General features: G+C 42.3%; 1 protein-coding gene across 1 annotated transcript in view; it reads right to left on the bottom strand.

The window, feature by feature from the left end:
* ltbp4 (latent transforming growth factor beta binding protein 4) overlaps positions 1–20,381 on the bottom strand; it is a 64,525-nt gene that overhangs the window by 39,735 nt on the left and 4,409 nt on the right. The window contains exons 2-5 of the mRNA XM_085430988.1: positions 17,775–17,845; positions 15,075–15,708; positions 9,712–9,935; positions 1,049–1,255 (exon numbers count right to left, since the gene is read on the bottom strand). Of these exons, the coding sequence (XP_085287114.1) occupies positions 1,049–1,255; positions 9,712–9,935; positions 15,075–15,708; positions 17,775–17,845 (1,136 nt within the window). The remainder of the gene's footprint in view (positions 1–1,048; positions 1,256–9,711; positions 9,936–15,074; positions 15,709–17,774; positions 17,846–20,381) is intronic.

Raw genomic sequence — 20,381 nt, 5'->3', positions numbered from 1 at the left:
AAAAACGGATGATACTGCCAGCAGTGGAGGACTCGGCTGGGACAGAAGAATTAAGCAGACCCATTAATAAAAGCTGCAGTTCCTTTAACATCCACAAGAGGCTGGTGTCAGCAGTGAGTCAGTTCCCGTAGACTCCCATTCAAAACTTTACAGCAAAACTAAACATGTTTACAGCCTGATGCACAATCTGTTAGGTGTGTAGATAATTTTGCCTTCATCACAACTGTACACAAAAAAATGTTTTTATAGCTCACCTGTTTAAACTGTATTAAGGCTTAAAATTTGTATTATTGGGGGATCTTTGACTGACATGTGGCTGAGGCTGTTAGCGGTCTGCTCGGCTGCACCTCAGCTAACTGGAGTCCCTGAACTGGACCTTTGGACGTGTTTGTGCTGTCAGGGCCTTTGTTAATACTAATATGTGACCAATAACATGGCTGTTGTGAGGTTTATGGTTCAAAGCTAATGTAGCCTTTGGTGATTCACATGTCACGTGAAGCAGGTCAAAAACAACCCGCAGTAAAACTGCGGGTTCGTGTTTGTTCGGTGAGTGCTTGTTTTTTAGCTACAGAGGATTCTGCAGGACATTTGGACGCTGCCCATTTTAAATAAGAACATATTAATGACTCAAATGCGTTTTCACGACGTTTTCAGGGACATGAATGGGAAATTCTGCGTCTCAATTATTTTCATATATAAAGGTTGCGTGGTCGCACAGCACCATCTCGTGGTCTGAACTGGGATTACATCAAGACCAGCTGGCCCTAACTCGACTTCAGCTGATATCTCTTCAACACAATACACGGATGTCGTGGACATAAAAGTTTGCTCACATCCTGCTGATCGCTTCACATCACTTCATACTGGAAGCTTTACACCAACTTCCAGCAGGAATTTAAATTTGAAGCAGATTTAAGACAAGCTGCACAAACCTGCACGTGTGCATTATTTACTGCACGCAAACATGGCAGTGAACCTGACACTGTCCCTCTCTGTGACAGAGTTATTTATTCACATGCAGGTCTTTAAAGTTAAAGCTTCAACTCACAGACTCTGAAGCCTGGTCCGTGAGAGCCGTCTCTCCTTCCTCCTCCTTCGCCGCCGCTGTACAGTGTCGTCACGTTGCCTCTCTCGCAGTAGTTGACACATCGGTCTTGGCTACAGCGCACCTTGCAGATGGTCGGCGTGAACATCACCTGGATCGTCTCTACTCCTCCCCCTCCTCTCACTCCTCCTCCTGCTGTCTGTCCATCGGCTGGCAGAAGGGAGGTGAAGAAAAAGATGAAGGAGCAGGACAGTGACAGGAAACAGCAGAGTCGCCGCATGTCGAGTGTTTGGAGTCAAAGTTTGCGAGTGTGATGCATCGCCAAAAAACTCCCAAACCTCGGCGCTCTGGCTCTGCCCCGCTTTCTCTCTTTCTTGCTCTGTGGTGGAGTGCAAACGAGCGTCGCAGGAAAAAAGGAGGGAAGGAAGGAAGAAGAAAACACGTTTCCCCCCTCCCCTCTCCCAGTTCGGTTTTTCCCTAAACACTCCTGAGTGAGAGAGCGAGCGAGCGAGCAGGAGAGAGAGAGGGGAGAGAGATAATTGAAAGCAGTGTGCAGGACTGGGCTCCGATCCAAACAAAATGTTTAGCGGGGATCTGGTCCATCAGTCCACACTGAGAGAGCAAGCATTACTGTATCAATCTCTCTCCCCTCTTCACTCCTCCTCTTCTTACTTTATTGGCCTTTTCTTCGGTACAAACAGAGGCCCACTATCTCTGCACACAGTTTCATAACCCACTGCAGAACACTGGAGGACGTCACGGTGGTGATGCAACCCCGGTTTTGGGTTTCTGGGGGTCAAATTCACCAAAAGTTTTAAAGTGGCTCCACGGTGCAGAGTTTGCAACTTTAAACCGACAGAATCCGATCATTTCCTCCACCTGTGAACGCAACACTGACCAACACTGACCTTTGACGCTGATACCATGCCAACGTGACCCAGCATTCAGTGTGTTTTTGCTCTGTGTTTTGTCTCCATCAGCCTCCAAAGGAAGCCCAACACATCCATACACAGTGTAAAAGATGGATGTCACGTGACGAGCGTTTTTGCCGTCGCCATTTTGGTGTTTTGAAACCAGATGTGTCAAACGAGGATCGAAGCTTCCATTGAAACTGCAGCCCTGGTGTCACAATCCTCCCCTACTTTATGACTATTTGCTGACTTTTGCAAATTATTTTGCTTTCCTCTTTTCTATTGCTGGAGGTTTCTTCCTGTTTAAAAGGAGTTTTTCCTTCCCACTGTCGCCAAAGCGCTCGATCAAGGCGGTTGTCTTTGTACTATCGTAGGGTCTTTGCCTTACAATAAAAAACGCCTTGAGACAACTGTTGTTGTGATTTGGCGCTGTATAAATGTAAGTATTGAAGTGCACACTAAGCAGTGCGACTGGTTGGTTATACTGGGAAACCAGTGGAAACAGTCCATTTTATTTCAGCTGTGTTAAACTGTCTGAGAGAAACCAAAGAACAAATCAAACATGCAAACTTCATATGAGGGTGAGCTGTTCCACACAACAAAGAAACTGCTTTGGACGAATAAGGGATCAAGTTGATCCTAAGGATCTATGTTTCTACCCTCCCTCTCTCTTTCTCTCTGAGCACTAAGGTCTGAGGGATATTTTCTGGAGATCTGATTGGTCAGTGGATCACGATTTCATGCCTGCTGATCTCTGATCAGCTTTAGAGCAGCTTCGCTCTGCAGGGTAAAACCCAAAGGCCTCTCAGCCAATGAGAGCTGAGACAAACTCCATCTGCTCTGAAACTATGAGCAGACGGTTATAAATAAAATCCTAGTATTTAATTACGTGTAATAATTATATATTGTTTGATTTTCTAACACTGTGACGTGCACAGAGCTCACAGGAAGCTTCATTGCTCTCTTTTTTAATCAGTGACTTATTTACATGATACACTGGAACATTGCTCACCTTATCTTAATGACCTTGTAGTACCATATCACTCCATCAGAGCACTTCGCTCTCACACTGCAGACTTACTTGTTGTTCGTAGAGTATTTAAAAGTACAGGGTGGGCCATTTATATGGATACACCGTAACAACATGGGAATGGTTGGTGATATTAAAGTCCTGTTTGTGGCACATTAGTATATGTGAGGGGCAAACTCCTCAAGATGGGTGGTAGACAAGGCTGGACTGGGACAAAAAATCGGCCCGGGCATTTTGACTAGAGACCGGCCCTAGGGGCGGAGCGTGGGGGGTCTTTTGGAGTGTAATTTTTTCATAGTTAGATGTCTGGCTGACAACTGTATAAAACAAAAAGTACACACAATATTCGAAGCACATAGTGCACACTGTGGGAATTTACGACTGTGCGTGAATCCCCCCTGATATTGGTATGATCCGAGCTCAGGCACTAAGCAACTGAGCGAGGGGGCGGGGCAGCTGCTGCCTGTGAGTGCGCTGTTGGAGAAACGGAGCCAGCCATACTAAGGAGAGCTTAAGTTTGAGCAGGTACCAAAGCAAAGCATTCGTACTGTACAAATAATGTAAATATGACGTGAATCACGAAAGATTGATATGAAACTGATCACTTGACCCATATTACGTTACTCGCTCTTCAAGTGAATCAACAAATGGCGAAATGAAAAGCCGAACAAATGCTATTTTTATTAATGCTGTTTCTTTAGAGAGTCTTAGCTTACGTGTGTTTATTTCATATTTTCAGTTCTTACCCTCCCCGACTAAATCGGTTTCAGTTATGTACTGAAATATAAGAATGGACATTAGAGGCTTCTTTCAAAGAAAAAACTCAGGTAAATGTTATTTTATATATTATGCTTTGTATGTTGTTCAGTATATTTCTATGCAAAACAAGAGGGGTTTCAGTACACAGCAGGATATTCACATTTGTAACCAGATATTTACACTTTAGGGAGAAAACATTTTTACTGTACAACATCAATTTAGAGTAAACTTTTGTTTTAGATAAATATTGAAACATCTTTTGAATTAGTTAAATGTCAGAATAAAGAGAGACAGAGCTTCTGTTTTTATCACTTTCATCAAATTTAGGAGTACATGTACACTAAGTTTATTGTAAATTAATAAGAAAACTCCAGACGATTCCATTCTGAGCTGAAGAAGCTTCTGATTGGTTCGTAGAGTCCATGTGAGTAAATTGGTGGCACAGCTGTGGATGCATATAAAGCAAAACACAGAGCCTGTTTCTGTGACATGGGAACATCAGGAGATGTCAACCAAAACACCAGGAACAGAACTGTGGAGCTCCATAAGTGTGGCTCAGTTTGAATACAATTTGGTGCCATTTACAATTAAGAAATACAGACAGTTTCTCTCTTTACTCTTAAAGTTAACAAATATGTTTTTATATTTATCAATCTAAAAAATAAACATTTAGTCTGATTTGATGTTACAATTAAAAAAGTGTTTGTGTTTTGATCTGAAGAGTTTGTAAATATCTGGTTTCAACTGTATATTTGATGATTGTCAGCACAAAGAGGGAGAGAGAGGAACAGAGAGGGATGGAGAATGAGGACAGAACAGATGAACAAGAGCAGGTGAGACACACATGTTAGTCAAATGGTTGTTTACCAAAAGTATCACCGTATCATAGGTCCTCATGTATCTCGTATCTAGTGTTTCTTTTTAGGTTTGCTATTTTTCAAATTCTATATTTATTAAGTTCTGCAGCTTGTTTGCACAACAAGGCTAAATAATTATATAAACTTTTCTCAATCTAAATATTGGACTTTGATAGAATTAAAAAAAGTGTAGTGCAGGTCTATGATGATTTTTAGTACTACTTTCATCTAGTTCTGATTCTGGTTCTGTCTTGGTTAAGTCCTCAGTAGTCCTGATTTTGAACTGTTGTAGTCCTGTTTTAATTCCGGATCAGTTCTGGGTCTGGTTGAATTGGGGTTTAGTCCTCGTGTCTTGATGCAGCCCCGACTTTGTTCTGCCTCGCTGCTTAATTAAAAAACTAGTTTAAAGTGTCCTGCATGTGTGATATATATTTTTCCCTACATGAAGTCATTCTTTTTTGAACAAAACTCAAAACAGAGTCTCTTAATCTTTCAGTCATTTCTACCCCCCCCCCAAAAAAAAAAAAAAAAAAAAAAAAAAAATCCCACATGCATACTACCCTTTAGGGCTAAGCCCCGGGTGTTTCAAATGTCTGGCTCCGCCTCTGACCGGCCCACCAGGATAAAGATTGAAAATGTGACGGTATGCCCGATGGCCAGTCCAGCTATGGTGGTGACCATGGTGACCATTTAGAAGTCGGCCATCTTGGATACAACTTTTTTTTTTTTCTCAATAGGAAGAGGGTCATGTGACACATCAAACTTATTGGTAATGTCACAAGACAAACAATGGTGTGCTTGGTTTCAACGTAACTTTATTCTTTCATGAGTTATTTACAAGTTTCTCTTTGTTTACAGCCATTGACATGTCGAAGAGGTTAACACGTGAGGAGCGGATCGAAATTGTGTTGATATCTGGTGAACGCAGTAACCGGGTCATTGCAGCAGATTTCAATACAAGACACCCTACGAGACCACCCGTCTCCCATGCTACAGTCAGCAAACTGCTTGCTAAGTTTCGTGAAACTGGTTCAGTGTTGGATTTGCCAAAATGTGGACGCAAGAAAACTGTCACTAATGAAGAAACATCAGTGGCTGTCCTAGCTTCATTCAGCAAGAGTCCACAGCGTAGCACTCGCCGCATGTCACTGGAGAGTGGCATTAGTCGAACATCCCTTCGGTGGATATCAGCTACTCACAAATGGCACCCTTACAAACTCCAGCTACTGCAGCATCTCAACGAGGATGACCCAGATCGGCGCGCAGAATTTGCAGAATGAACAAAACAAAAATTGGAACAGGACCCTCAGTTCACGCAGAAGATTTTGTTCAGTGATGAGGCAAACTTATGTGAATGGTGAAGATAACAAACAAAACCACTGCTATTGGTCTGACACGAACCCACATTGGATGGATCCCTCCAAGACTGTTGGAACAACAAAAGTGATGGTTTGGTGTGGTATATGGGGTACAATGATAGTGGGTCCATTCTTCATCAATGGAAACCTCAAGGCCACTGGATATTTGAAATTGTTACATGATGATGTGTTTCCCTCTTTATGCACTGAAGCTGGCACGTTCCCTGAGTTTTTCCAGCAAGATGGTGCACCACCACATTATGGGTGCCAGGTCCGAGCATTCCTAGATGAACAGTTTCCTGGAAAGTGGATTGGTCATTGTTGAAGTTGAATGGCCCCCAAGGTCTCCCGATCTGACCCCCTTAGACTTTTATCTTTGGGGTCATCTGAAGGCAATTGTCTATGGTGTGAAGATACGAGATGTGCAGCACCTGAAACTACAGATACTGGATGCCTGTGCTGGCATTTCTCCTGCGGTGTTGCTATCAGTGTGTGAAGAGTGGGAGAAGAGGGTTGCATTGAAAATCCAACACAATGGGCAGCACATTGAACACATTTTATAAGTGGTCAGAAACTTGTAAATAACTCATGAAAGAATAAAGTTACGTTGAAACCAAGCACACCATTGTTTTTCTTGTGACATTACCAATAAGTTTGATGTGTCACATGGCCCTCTTCCTATTGAAAAAACAAAAGTTGTATCCAAGATGGCCGACTTCTACATGGCCACCATGGTCACCCCCCATCTTGAGGAGTTTGCCCCCTCACATATACTAATGTGCCACAAACAGGACTTTAAAATCACCAACCATTCCCATGTTATGACGGTGTATCCATATAAATGGCGCACCCTGTAGAATGGGAGGCAGAGCCTTTTCGTCAGATCAGCGATACACGGCTGCTCATAGGGGGCCGTCTGATTGTTGGGCCTTTGCCTCACAGTATAAAGCACTTTGAGGTGAATATTATTGAGGTTCTGTGCTGTATAAATAAAACTGAACCACTGTTGGACTTCACAGGGTGACACTGCGCACTCCAAACCGGCCCCGTGTCACTGAACCAGTAACGGGGGCCCCAGCAGAGGTGAGGCTGTGGCTCTGGCTGGAATAGAGGCTGGTTGTTCCTGTGGGTGTTTTCCTATGAGCTCATGTCCTGACTGACAGACAGAGAGCTGCTGTAAGGCAGAAACAAAACAAGCAATATTATTATTGTTATTACAGCACCACCAGTTTCTTAAGGCTCCGCTCTCACCGCAGGAGTCAGCTTTCACAAATGCTCATAATGATCTGCTCTGTCACAGTTTAAGGAAACGGGAGCTGACAGCCGGCGTTTGATGCCAGCGGGAGCTGCAGGTTTTATTCCTTTTAAAAAGTGAACAACAAAGGTGTGCAAAGGAGGATTTTGCAGCTCACCAACAGGTGCCAGCTAATATTTTTGTTAATGGTACATAACAAAACTCATAAACTCAGTTTTTTTGGACCTGGGTTTGTTTTTATGTTGTCAACCGTTTTTTTTTAACTGATAATCTGACAACGATGGACAAACACACAAAAATTATGGATGCATGTGTTCCAGTCATCCTTAATAAAAGGACTCAGATCAAGCCAAACTGGAAACATCTCAGAACCAGCTTCCACCAGAGCTATGAGAAAGCCTCCATCTGCAGCTTTCAGCCGTTCCTGCATGAACCGGGTTCTCCCCAAAGCAGAACAAAGACAGGAACTGTTTACAGGTCTAATCACGGCGATCCGGCCCGGACTCTGACACCGCATTAACGCTGTCCTTATCTGAAGTGCACAATGAAAACATGGCTTCCAGCTCCATTAACACATGGTGGGTGGAAACAAACAGCGCATTCCTGCAGCGCATGGCTGATAGACGCGCGCCTTTTATCCATCAGCACCAACATATCGACTCCGCTCAGGTTATTAGAGAAAATAATGATCCACACGTAGTGGTATGTGAGGCGAATACACGGTTACTCTTACTGTGCCCAAACATGATCGGGCACGTTAAGAGCGCTGTGAAATCTGTAACACCACACCAGAATTTTAACTTTTTTTTATTTTTTTGGCATTTTAGCCTTTATTGGATAGAGAGAGGCAGGAAAACAGGGAAAGAGAGAGAGGAAGACATGCAGCAAAGGGTCGGACTGAAACCCAGGCCACTACATGCAGCACATAGTTGCTGAGCACCCACTGAGCTAATCTGGCACCCTTTTTATATGAAATTATATGAAAAAGCCAATATGGCAACCTTAGAGTGCAAAGGGTGCATCATAAAGATTGTTTGTATTTTACTTAAATTTATTTCAGAGTCAACCTCCACCTTTGGTTATTGTCTCATCCGCATCAGGTCCAGTATTGGACACAATTTTGTCTTTTGTGCTATTTTATCAAACTTTGGCCCGTTCTTGATTTCTTCGTTTTTTTGCTTATTTCTCACACTTAAAGTTACAGTGTGTAAAATCTCACCACTAGATGTCAGCAGATTGCAGTTATGTTTTCTTGCACTCCCACTGTAGCATAATCCTAGCTACAATGGCTGCTGTAGGACAAAAAGCTCTCATTCATCTGTGCTGAGTGTAGGCTGTCAGTCCGCTGCTTACCTCAGCTGTTAGTATGTGTCCACGTCTACGTACTCTGGATATGAGTCGATTTGAGCGGGTGACGCTCACGTCTGTCTGATGACAGTGTCACTAAAGCTAGTTGTTGAGTATACCCTGAACTTTTCTGTCTTTTCTGTATTGATTATACATGTGATTAACAAACTATTTAATTTTTTTTATCAAGTTGGTTCCATTAATTGTTGAAACATTAAATACATTAATAAATAATTCAATCAATTTATTTTTGCAATAATGGCCCTCAGTGTTTATTTTTGCTGCTGTTAGCTGCCATTAGCTGCAGTTAACTCCTGTTTGCCTCTGTTCTCTTTCTCTTTGATCCCTAGCTGGCGTTGGGTCTGGATCGACTCCTAAGCCCATACACTGCTGTGGGTGCCAATGGTTGTAGAATTTCCTTCACAACTCGTTGCCATGCATGGCGATCGTTGGCGATTGTCCTGGCCTCATCAAGATTTATTCTGCCCCTGATGTCATCTTTGACCTGTTTTAGCCATGTTTTCTTCGGTGCCGTTCGGTGGATTCTCTACTGGGTGGGTCGTTTACGTCAGAGGAGTTGATGTGGTAGTGTCCTCCCATCCATTCAACACACATGGCCAAACCATCGCAATCAGCGTTTTTGAATTTGCCCCTCAATTGGCGGTTGGTTGTCGCATCTCCGTCGGATGTCCTTGTTTCGAAGGCGGCCTCGAAGTGATACTCGTAATATCTGTCGAAGGCAGCGTATCTGGAAAACTTCAAGTTTGTTGAGGTCTTCTTTGAGCACAGTCCACGTTTCAGATCCATAGAGTAAAATCAGCAGGATCAGCGTCCAGAAAAGGCGGATTTTGGTCAAGATGGAAATATTGGTTTGCTTCCACAGTTTTCTAACAATAACTTCATGTATTAAAGGGGGAAAAAAACTATCCTTTCCAAAGAGTAAAGTTAATAAATTTCCAACTTAACAACGGCTGCAGTTACTTTTTCACACAGGGCTTTAAGGAGATTTTTTTCCCTTCATAAACAAAATCATCATTAAAAAACTGCATTTTGTATTTACCTGGGTTAGCTTTATCTAATATTAAAACTGTCTGACAATATGAAACATGTAAGTGTAAAAAAAACATTCAAATAACTGACATCACTGACCTGTCAGGGTATTGAAATGGACGCTATACTGCCCCTTCTGGGTGTGGAACGTCTTCACACTTGTTTTCAGCGAGGAGGATGAGGAAGCATTAAAAGGGGAGGTTGCACTGTGAACTTTATTCGTCTCCCTCTCAATGTGCTTCATCAGCAGGGCGGCCATCTTGTCACCTCTTCCTCCCTGTGACAGAGTCTTTCTCAGCAGCACTGCCTGGACCTCTCTCAGGCTGTTACATACATTATATAACAGTGAACACATAATATGTAGTCAATAAACACAAAAAATACATAAACAAAAAATTTACTTTAAATATACACAAAAACTATCATTTACAATGTAAGAATATATGATTACAATTTTACCATCAGACTAAATAACACTAACAGCTGAACAGGAATAACACTAACAGCTGAAAAAAAATAACACTTACACCTGAACACTAACAGCTGAACAGGAATAACACTAACAGCTGAACAGCAATAACACTAGCTGCTGAACAGGAATAACATTGACAGCTGAACACTAACAGCTGAACAGCAATAACACTAGCTGCTGAACACTAACAGCTGAACAGTAATAACACTGACAGCTGAACACTAACAGCTGAACAGTAATAACACTAACAGCTGAACAGGAATAACACTGACAGCTGAACACTAACAGCTGAAAAAGAATAACACTAACAGCTGAACAGGAATAACACTAACAGCTGAAAAAGAATAACACTTACAGCTGAACAGGAATAACACTAACAGCTGAACAGGAATAACACTAACAGCTGAACACTAACAGCTGAAAAAGAATAACACTAACAGCTGAACAGGAATAACACTAACAGCTGAAAAAGAATAACACTTACAGCTGAACAGGAATAACACTAACAGCTGAACAGCAATAACACTAACAGCTGAACAGCAATAACACTAGCTGCTGAACAGGAATAACATTGACAGCTGAACACTAACAGCTGAAAAAGAATAACACTAACAGCTGAACAGGAATAACACTAACAGCTGAAAAAGAATAACACTAACAGCTGAACAGGAATAACACTAACAGCTGAAAAAGAATAACACTTACAGCTGAACACTAACAGCTGAACAGTAATAACACTGACAGCTGAACAGGAATAACACTGACAGCTGAACAGCAATAACACTAGCTGCTGAACAGGAATAACATTGACAGCTGAACACTAACAGCTGAACAGCAATAACACTAGCTGCTGAACACTAACAGCTGAACAGTAATAACACTAACAGCTGAACAGGAATAACACTGACAGCTGAACACTAACAGCTGAAAAAGAATAACACTAACAGCTGAACAGGAATAACACTAACAGCTGAAAAAGAATAACACTTACAGCTGAACAGGAATAACACTAACAGCTGAACAGGAATAACACTAACAGCTGAACACTAACAGCTGAAAAAGAATAACACTAACAGCTGAACAGGAATAACACTAACAGCTGAAAAAGAATAACACTTACAGCTGAACAGGAATAACACTGACAGCTGAACACTAACAGCTGAAAAAGAATAACACTAACAGCTGAACAGGAATAACACTAACAGCTGAAAAAGAATAACACTTACAGCTGAACAGGAATAACACTAACAGCTGAACAGGAATAACACTAACAGCTGAACACTAACAGCTGAAAAAGAATAACACTAACAGCTGAACAGGAATAACACTAACAGCTGAAAAAGAATAACACTAACAGCTGAACAGGAATAACACTAACAGCTGAAAAAGAATAACACTTACAGCTGAACAGGAATAACACTAACAGCTGAACAGGAATAACACTAACAGCTGAACAGGAATAACACTGACAGCTGAACAGGAATAACACTGACAGCTGAACACTAACAGCTGAAAAAGAATAACACTAACAGCTGAAAAAGAATAACACTAACAGCTGAACAGGAATAAAACTAACAGCTGAAAAAGAATAACACTAACAGCTGAACAGGAATAACACTAACAGCTGAAAAAGAATAACACTAACAGCTGAACAGAAATAACACTAACAGCTGAACAGGAATAACACTAACAGCTGAACAGCAATAACACTAACAGCTGAACAGCAATAACATTGACAGCTGAACAGGAATAACACTGACAGCTGAACAGGAATAACACTGACAGCTGAACACTAACAGCTGAACAGTAATAACACTAATAGCTGAACAGCAATAACACTAGCTGCTGAACAGGAATAACATTGACAGCTGAACACTAACAGCTGAACAGTAATGGCACTACAAGCTGAACAGTAATAACTGATAGCTAGCAGATAGCTAATTAGATAAGTTCATTTAATAGTAAGTTAATAGTAAGTTATTAAGTTAATCTTTTATAACTTTAATTGTAGTTAGCATCTTTTAAAATAATTTTATTCATATTTACTATCTTTCTAAAACTTCAGCCACTGTTAGCATGTTTTTAGAGAGGTTTTGCAGACACGTGACCACTTAGTGCTTGTCAGCCATTTTGCGTGTGTAACAATCTTGACATCTCAAGTTAGTGAAACACATACCAAATATTATGCAGATAAGATAAACTATGGCAACTATGAGTAAACAAGTGTTGGTGTGAAGTCCCTGGCACTTTCCCGGACTTCATGCCACATGATTTATATCATTATGTTATCAACGATCCCTCAAATTATACTGGAGAAAATCTGAAGCCCAACAAAATTTTGCACGCTTACTAGTATTTTGTGTCAAGATAGGTAACAAACATCAGTCACTGAACTCTGCCTGGAATTGCAGTCACTTGAATGAGTGGACCACGGTCACTGATCACTGCTTAGACATTTACTTGATTTTTTATGACATTTTGACATGTCTCTGCGTATTATTCCTTACACTGTCGACGAGTCAGCCTCGCTGATTGATGACAGTGACACTGAGGTAAATTGTTGATGAGAACTGTTGTAATTTTCTGTCAGTAAGCACTGCTGTTTTTGCCTGTTAGCTGCTGTTAGCACCTGTTTGCCGTTGTTACTGAAAACCTTTGTGAAGTGGCTCTAACTTGGGCACATTCCCACTTAGCTAAAAATTCTCATTTGATGTGAGAATATAATTAAGCTGTTTTTCAAACGAAAAGTACTTTTAGGATGCTGGAGCCTAATTTTAGCTGGCATGATGTTAGCTTGTAAAATTATGTTGTTGTTCAGCTGGCCAGGTACTGAGGGCAGCGTGTCTGATATATTTTTAGTCTTCTTTTAAAAAAAAAGAAGCTGTTTTCACAGGAAATCAAACAGAATGTCAGTTACAGATTATACATCTGACCCAGTGTAGCTCCAGTGTTATGCTTTCCTAGGACAGTAAACTGAGAGAATGATTTCAAGTGGCCATAAATAGAGTGATAGAAAACAGTGGTGCAGCAGCAGCAGAGTGAACAAACAGCACAGATTAATCTGCTGGAGCTGATAACCACAGAGACGCCCTACAGTCTGATGCAAAGTTTATTTTTCATTCCTGAACTTAAATGTTACAGCTGCCACTTTGTCGCTTTTTATGAGCCACAAAAAGCACAGTACAGACAAAACCGGCTCTAGATTTAGAGCTCTGGAGAGATCTGAAAAGCCTGTTCCAAACATGCAGCTTCTGAACATTATTTCAACTAGAAGAAAAAATATAACTTCAACCAGTTTAACCTTCTGGGGGGGGGGGGGGGGGGGGGGTGTCAAACTTCTTCCAACCAAAGACTCTATAAATACTCGAGAACTCCCACTTTCTGGAGTTCCTGTCCATAGGATGTTCTTTCAAGCTTGTATGGACTGATAATTTAAATTTTGTGGGGTTAACCTTTTACTTCATCATGCTTTTAGTTTAGACACGTAAATCAGTGCTGGATTTATTAAAAGTAAAACGAATTGCTGTAAATTCAAAAAGCTGTACTTTCAAGATTGTTAGTTAGACCAACGGGTTTTTGAAGCGTAGCCTGTAAAGGTGAGTGCATGCTCAAAATGATGAGTTAACATCGTTTGGTAAGTGACACGATGTTGACAATATTGATCCGATCCTTACTCAAAATCCTGGATCAGATATCAGCAACCAGATCTATCACATCTGAGTCCGTGTTGTTCTAAGTTTACTTCATCAGAAATGCTGAATGTTTTTTTAACAACTCATTCATTTCACACTGCATCAGTACAAAGGTACCAACAGACACCTAACGGTAAGGTGTTGGGAAAAACCTTCCTCATCAAGAGGAAGTTTCTCAAGCCGTCCTCAGGATGATGTCAGCTTAAGACACTGAAACCACACCGAACACCGACCTGATCTTAATGCAGGTTTGATGTGCAGCTAGAAAAAAAAACTTTAGGTTTTTGTTGATAAATAAGTGTTGATGAATTATTAAATCCTTGTTTAGTCATACCGAAATTATCAGCAGATACCGAAAGCCATGATTTCAAACCAGAGAAGGAAAGAGATGAATTGCTGACACTCTGTCCCAGATCAGAGGGGTTCGGTGTTTATCCAAAATCTACACAAACTCAGAGGCATCCTTAGCAACCCTCTTGTTGTTGTGATGAAAAAAGTCTTTACTGTGAAAAACTTCTGTTTAATCTGCAGCAGACAGAACATAAAACATTCTCCCACAGCCTGTAGGGACCATGGCTCTAACCTTTGACCTCCACCACCTGACCTATGACTCAAGGGTTGTGCTGACTTTCAGTTTGTGAATCTGGATTTCAGCAGAGGTCAGACTCTCCGGAGAAGTGAAAGCTTAGGTCTTTCTTCCCATCTCCTCATCTGGATCTGAGGTGACGGATTTGTGGAACAAAGATCAGGATGGATGGAGAAGTTTTCCCAGCTGATTCTGGAACATTTAAAAAATTTTAGAGCCTCCAGCAGCTTCAGGAAGTAGTGCCTGATCTTTGTACAACATACAGTGCACAGTACAGCGTATATAATCAAATAAAGAACTCCACCTGGTGTCTGAACAGAGAACGGCACTGACTGTGCAGTGATGATGAGGAAGAAGAAAAAGCAGGAGAGAGAAGGACAAAGAGGAGCTACAAAACAGCTGGTTAAACTCTCCAGATTCTAAGGAAAGGTGCCTCAGTGCATCCTTCATCATCTCCTTTAGCAAAGGAGACACTGGAGGATCCTTTGTGAAAGGAGAGGGGGTTAGACTGTCCCCCCACCTTAAACACGCTCTGAGCTTAAATAAAGAGAGTTACAGAGTTAAAGTTTCCCATCAAGGTCGAGGAAGAGTGGACCAGAAAAGACTCAGGAGGGATTTTATTTTTGTGACCCAGGACAGAGGAGTGGAAACAAGGAGGTTAGGAAAGGAAAAAGAGGAGATGAGAAGATAAAGAAGATGAGTTTTTTGTTACCTCAGCTTTTTTGCTCCCGCCATCTTTTTCTCCTTCCCCTCATTCTGATCCTCCTCGTCCTGTCCTGGATCAAACTCGGGTGGAGGCATTTCGAAAGTGCCTGGTCTCCTCTCCTCTGCTTCAGATCCAGAATCAGAACTCTGATTGGAGGCTGTCAGCCCTTCATCTGGATCTGGATCGAACCGGATTACAGTGGGATATTTTGGGGAGGCTTGGTTCTCCTCACGAGTCAGAAACCGCTTGGAAACACCTCCTCCACTGTCAGCTCCATCATTCTCTTCAGTTTGACCTCCAAAGCCTACAGCTTTGGCAGGACCAGAGTCAGGGACCTTTGTGTCCTCCTCTCCATCAGCCTGAGCAGAAGTCGGGTTCGGGTCTGAAGGTTCAGGTGGAGGTTCGGGTGGAGGTGAGCTGGCAGCAGGTTTGGTGCTTCTCTGGGGGCTCAGAGCTGGTTGTGGTGGGATCCGGAGGGGTCTGAGGTGGACCGGGAACTCTGTCGGGTGGATGGATGTCAGCAGGCGTCCTGGTGCAGAAAGGGGCAGCTGACAGTGGTAACCATGGAAACCTTGTCTGCACACGCACCTGTTAAACTGTCGACACAACGCCCCGTTACGGCAGGGAGGAGAACACCTGGCTGAAGAAGAAGGAGAGCGCGCTTCATTAACAGAAAATTACTGCAGCGTAGACAGCAGTCAAATACCCTGATGTAACAAAGCCGGGCCGATCTCACTGTGAAACCAGCAGCTCATTGGCTAATGGACCATCAGTCATAAGTCATTAGCTAATGAGCATACCACAAATAATCCTCCATTTGAAATGTAGACTTATTATTATTCAATGTGACCCACAACGACAGTCTGAGCCCCAAACTCAGCAGGAAGATGTCTACAGGGGTCAACAAAAAGCTGTTTTCTATGTCTGTTTGCACAGTTATTGCCATCTGGTGGCTTTCAGGCAGAATGCAGCTGTAACACTTATCATTACGCACTTTGTAGCTGAAAGACGGGTTGGTAACATGATCAGGTATAAAAAGAGCATGTTTAGGAGGCAGAGTTTCCTAGAAGGACAGATGAGCAGAGGCTGACCACTCTGCAAAAATCTGCGCCTTCAAACTAGAACAGTTTCAAAATAATGTTCCTTACTGTGAACATATATATGTATATAGATATATATAGCACATCTCTCTCTGTGAGCGTCGGCAGCACTGCATTAAAACATCAGTGCATGTGCTGAGGAACACTTCCAGAAACCAGCGTCTGTGAGCAGCTCGACCTGCAGGTTACTGCTGCATCACTCAATCACTCAGAGAAGCACCTGTACAACTGATCTGTGGTCAGACCCAGATTGGGGGGGGGGGCTGAGATTAAAACAGGTTTTTAACTCTGCAGTTTCTCAGGATAACCAGCGTTTTATTCTTTTATTCTCTTTGGTTTGATCTGCATTTCCTGTCTGACAAACAGAAACTCAGCGCCAGCGTTTCCCTCTGTGAGTCTGCAGACCAACTGCTCAACAATGTGACTAAACACAAAACTTCACTCTGCACGCCCTGAGCTGAGTGTGTGTGTGTGTGTGTGTGTGTGTGTGAGAGAGTGTGTGTGTGTGAGAGAGAGAGAGAGAGAGAGAGAAAGCGAGTCAGAGGCAAAATCTGTTTCTATTCACGAGTTTCTGCTTCAGACAATCCCCATAATCCCGTCCTGAAAGAAACCATTAGGATCCACGTGTGTAAAATTACTTTTATATGTGGCTAATCTGCACAGAATAACAACACACACACACACACACACACACACACACACACACACACACACACACACACACACGTATAATATAATATCCCATTATATCCTGCATGGATTCAGCCCCTGGATCCAGATTAGTCTGAGATATTTTGTCTGGGACGTCCTGATGATGTTTCACAGTCTGATTTGTTTTTGCTGATATGAAGAGAAAAGCTGAAGAACAATCACCCAGTTTATTCTCCTCTCGTTTGGAGCTGAGCCGCTAAACAATAAGTGTTGGAAAAAAAAATCATCATCTGGATGAACAAATCGATCATGTGACCCTGTGACAGAGGGCGAAAAAAGTTGTTAGGTTTTAGCTAAGAATTCAAATCTGAGTTCAACAGTGAGCGCTCAGTTTTTACGGACTCAGGAAGTGAATTTCCTGCTCATCGTCTCCACTAATGTTTCAGCAGCTTTAGCCGTTTCCATGTTAGCTTCGTTTATCAGCACCAGAGGTTTCCTTTGATTAACAGGAAGAAGCAGGTTCAGATTTTATGAATTAAAAATGAACCGTTAGCTTTGAGAAGCAACTCTGCTTTAAACTTTGTTCTGTGGGAGCGCCTGCAGGTCTGCAGGTGGAGTGCATAAATCCAGCTCTGCATATGGACTCCACCACTCAGCATCATTTCACACTTTAAACTGTGATGCACGCTGACAGCAGCTCCACCTGACCTGCATTATCAGATCCGTCTGTGCAGACTCAGCAACTGGACGCTGGGTGGATGCTATGGGCATCCATCTGGGCTGCACCCTGAGGACCAAAATCAACCAAATCTGCAGATGGATCAGTGTGCATGCTTGTTGCAGGTGTGTGCTGCAGATATGTTAAACTGCGCAGCAAGATGAGTGATGTTGACTAAAATAAAGAACACTTCTAACAAAATTCATGCTAGTGGTGGTTCCCTCACGTTATACTCACGTTTGGTGCATCTCCTAGTTTTAGGCGACAGCATCCATCCAGCACAGCAGCGATCTCCACATACTCGAGGCCTGCAGAGAAAGGAGGCGTTTTAAACTTTAAGACTTGATGTGATGGCATGCCACACATGGTAAGCTCCACACCTCATCACCCGTTGATTCACTTTAGTTTAATTTACAGTCACTACTTTAAAATATTCTATTTATTGTTCAATATCGTTTCTTTGTTAAATGTATTCATTTTTCCATCACACCTTCCAATGTTTATATGGCGTGCACACATATTAACCTTGCAAGGTCAAAGTTCTGTTTTATGTTATATTAATACATCTTTCTTTGTTTGAGTTACCTGGGGGTTGGTGTCTCCTCCTGTCTGGCAAAAGGTGTGGCAAAGGGCTGGGAGACCTGAAGTACTGCTGACAGCCTAATTGGATTGCACCACATGCTTCATTGCCTGGGGGGTGTTTCATGTTTGTTTAAATGTTTTGTATTAGTTGGTTATATGGCAGCCATCTTGTTTTCCCCCGTGTGTGTCATTTGGTTTAGCTAAACCAGTATTTAAGTCCCCCTGTGTGTCATTTCAGCAGGTCAGTTTACCATATGTTTGTTTGAGGTTTTGTTAATTATTATCTTGAGTTTAGTCTATTGAGTTGACCTCTTTTATTGGTCTGCCTGTTTAAGTTTTGGCTTTGTTAAATATATTTTCATATTTTTGGGTCAATAAAACCCGTTTTTTTGAATTAAAACCACCTGTGTCCTTTATGCTTTACTGCTTGGTCCCTGACACTTGATTTAGAAGTAATAAAAGGTAAAAACAAACCATTCCCTCCTTACAAACAAGCAGTCCGCTATTTGCGGCTGGGTTCACGGTCTTCCAATAAAACATTTAAACATTCCCAGTAAACCGTTACCTCGCAGGTCTTCTGGAAAAAGGAGTCAATTCACAGGCAAACCTTGGATCAAGAGCCGCTGCCCCTCATCAAAGTGACGGGCCAGTGTGACTCCACAGCTGTGTGCAACAGGAAGTGTGAGGGAAACCAGAGAAAGGATTTGTTTGAAAGCTTAACACAAGCAGTCAGCTGATCAAAGGTGTTGGATCACCCTGCAGAGAAAACATGATCCCAAACAGCCAATCAGAGCCCTAAAGACACTGAATCCTGAGCATTAGGGTTCGTGGGTTTTTTCCGAGACAATTGCTCTAAATCCAAAACTGAGTCTGAGATTAACTCAAATCTAGAACGATGAAACCAAAGTGGAAATCACTCTAGAAACACTTCCCAAAGACAAAAAGGTCTTTGGGAGTCTTTCTGGCATCGAGACCACTTAAATCCACCCAAGAACTCTTCCACACCAGGGGAGCTGGTTCTAGGCTGTTGTCCATTGGTACAAGATGCTCCAAAACCAGAGATTAAATATCATTGAAGTCTATTTTACTCACATTCACATTAAAAGTGAAGAAACTGAGACAGTCTGAACAGCAAGTTTCCAAGAGGTCCCAAAACCAAGTCCTGAAGTGGTCAAACTCTGTGCAACACAAGTTATGGAGTCAGTCTGAGGTCACACAAACACCCGAAGATGAGCAGCCAAAAAGTAAATGGGCAAGTTCTCTGGTGCATATTTTGGATGGAGACATTTGTGTGTTAGGCTACACTTTTGGGAAATGCCACTGATGCTTCTCCACTGAAAATAAGTGGAACTAGTTCTAGATTTTAAAGAACGCTGTGGGAGTCGTGGTAACTGTGGGAAGTTCTCCAATATTCATTAACAGAGAAAGTTCTGTCTCGGCAGCAACTTCACTGCAATCCTTTGAAGCCAAGTCCGTAGATCAGTCTGAAAACTGGTCTTTGTGCACCTGGAGACAGCTTCGAAAACATCAAACATCAAATACTGATCCATTTCTCGCTTTGCATCTTTTTGCATGAACGTAACAGAAACACAACTTTATGTTAAACATCTATAATGCAGCTGAAAAAGGCTTAAGAACAATCCGGGCTGCAGGCTTGCTTCAAGAACATCTCGGTATCCCAAGGAAGTGGATGTGGAGGGGAATGTGAGGGTATCTCTGTGACCCGGGTAAGTGGGAGAAAATTGATTATATATATTGTTTAGGCTGGAGATCTTCTGATGTTCAGACATGAAAGCAACAAGGCGGTCTAACAGATATAACTCTGACAGCGATGAATACACCGGGCTCGGGCTTGGTTCGGGTTTCGGGGGCGGCGGCAGAGATGAGACGCTGTTTGTTAAATGTAGCCGACCAAGTGTGGACACAGCTTCTCTGCAGAGGATTTAATCATTACTCACAGCGTACCGGTCGTATTGTAGCAGCACAGGAGGCCCCACTAACTCACACCGGGATCAGTGTGTGTCCAAACAAAGATTTAGCATTACCACACATACAGTCCTGAACCTGTATACACACAGACGGGCGAGTCCGGAGAGAGGCGCAGGGGTACAAGTTAGAGCAAAGACCCCTTCATACAGGAACGGCAGCTGATAGAAATAAGCACGTCGCAAGATTTCTGCTGGTTCACCAGATTAAATTTAAGATTTTAAGACCTTTAATACAAAGACATTCGAAGGATTTTCCTGAGTCTGCAAAGCACGA

Source organism: Copadichromis virginalis, linkage group LG14 (genome assembly GCF_057382275.1).
Source record: "Copadichromis virginalis isolate Kocher_CV1m ecotype Utaka linkage group LG14, C_Virginalis_male_GT1.1, whole genome shotgun sequence".
NCBI classification, from domain to species: Eukaryota; Metazoa; Chordata; class Actinopteri; order Cichliformes; family Cichlidae; genus Copadichromis; species Copadichromis virginalis.
The sequence above is the reverse complement of the archived record's forward strand: the minus strand, read 5'-3'. Positions and strand labels throughout refer to the sequence as shown.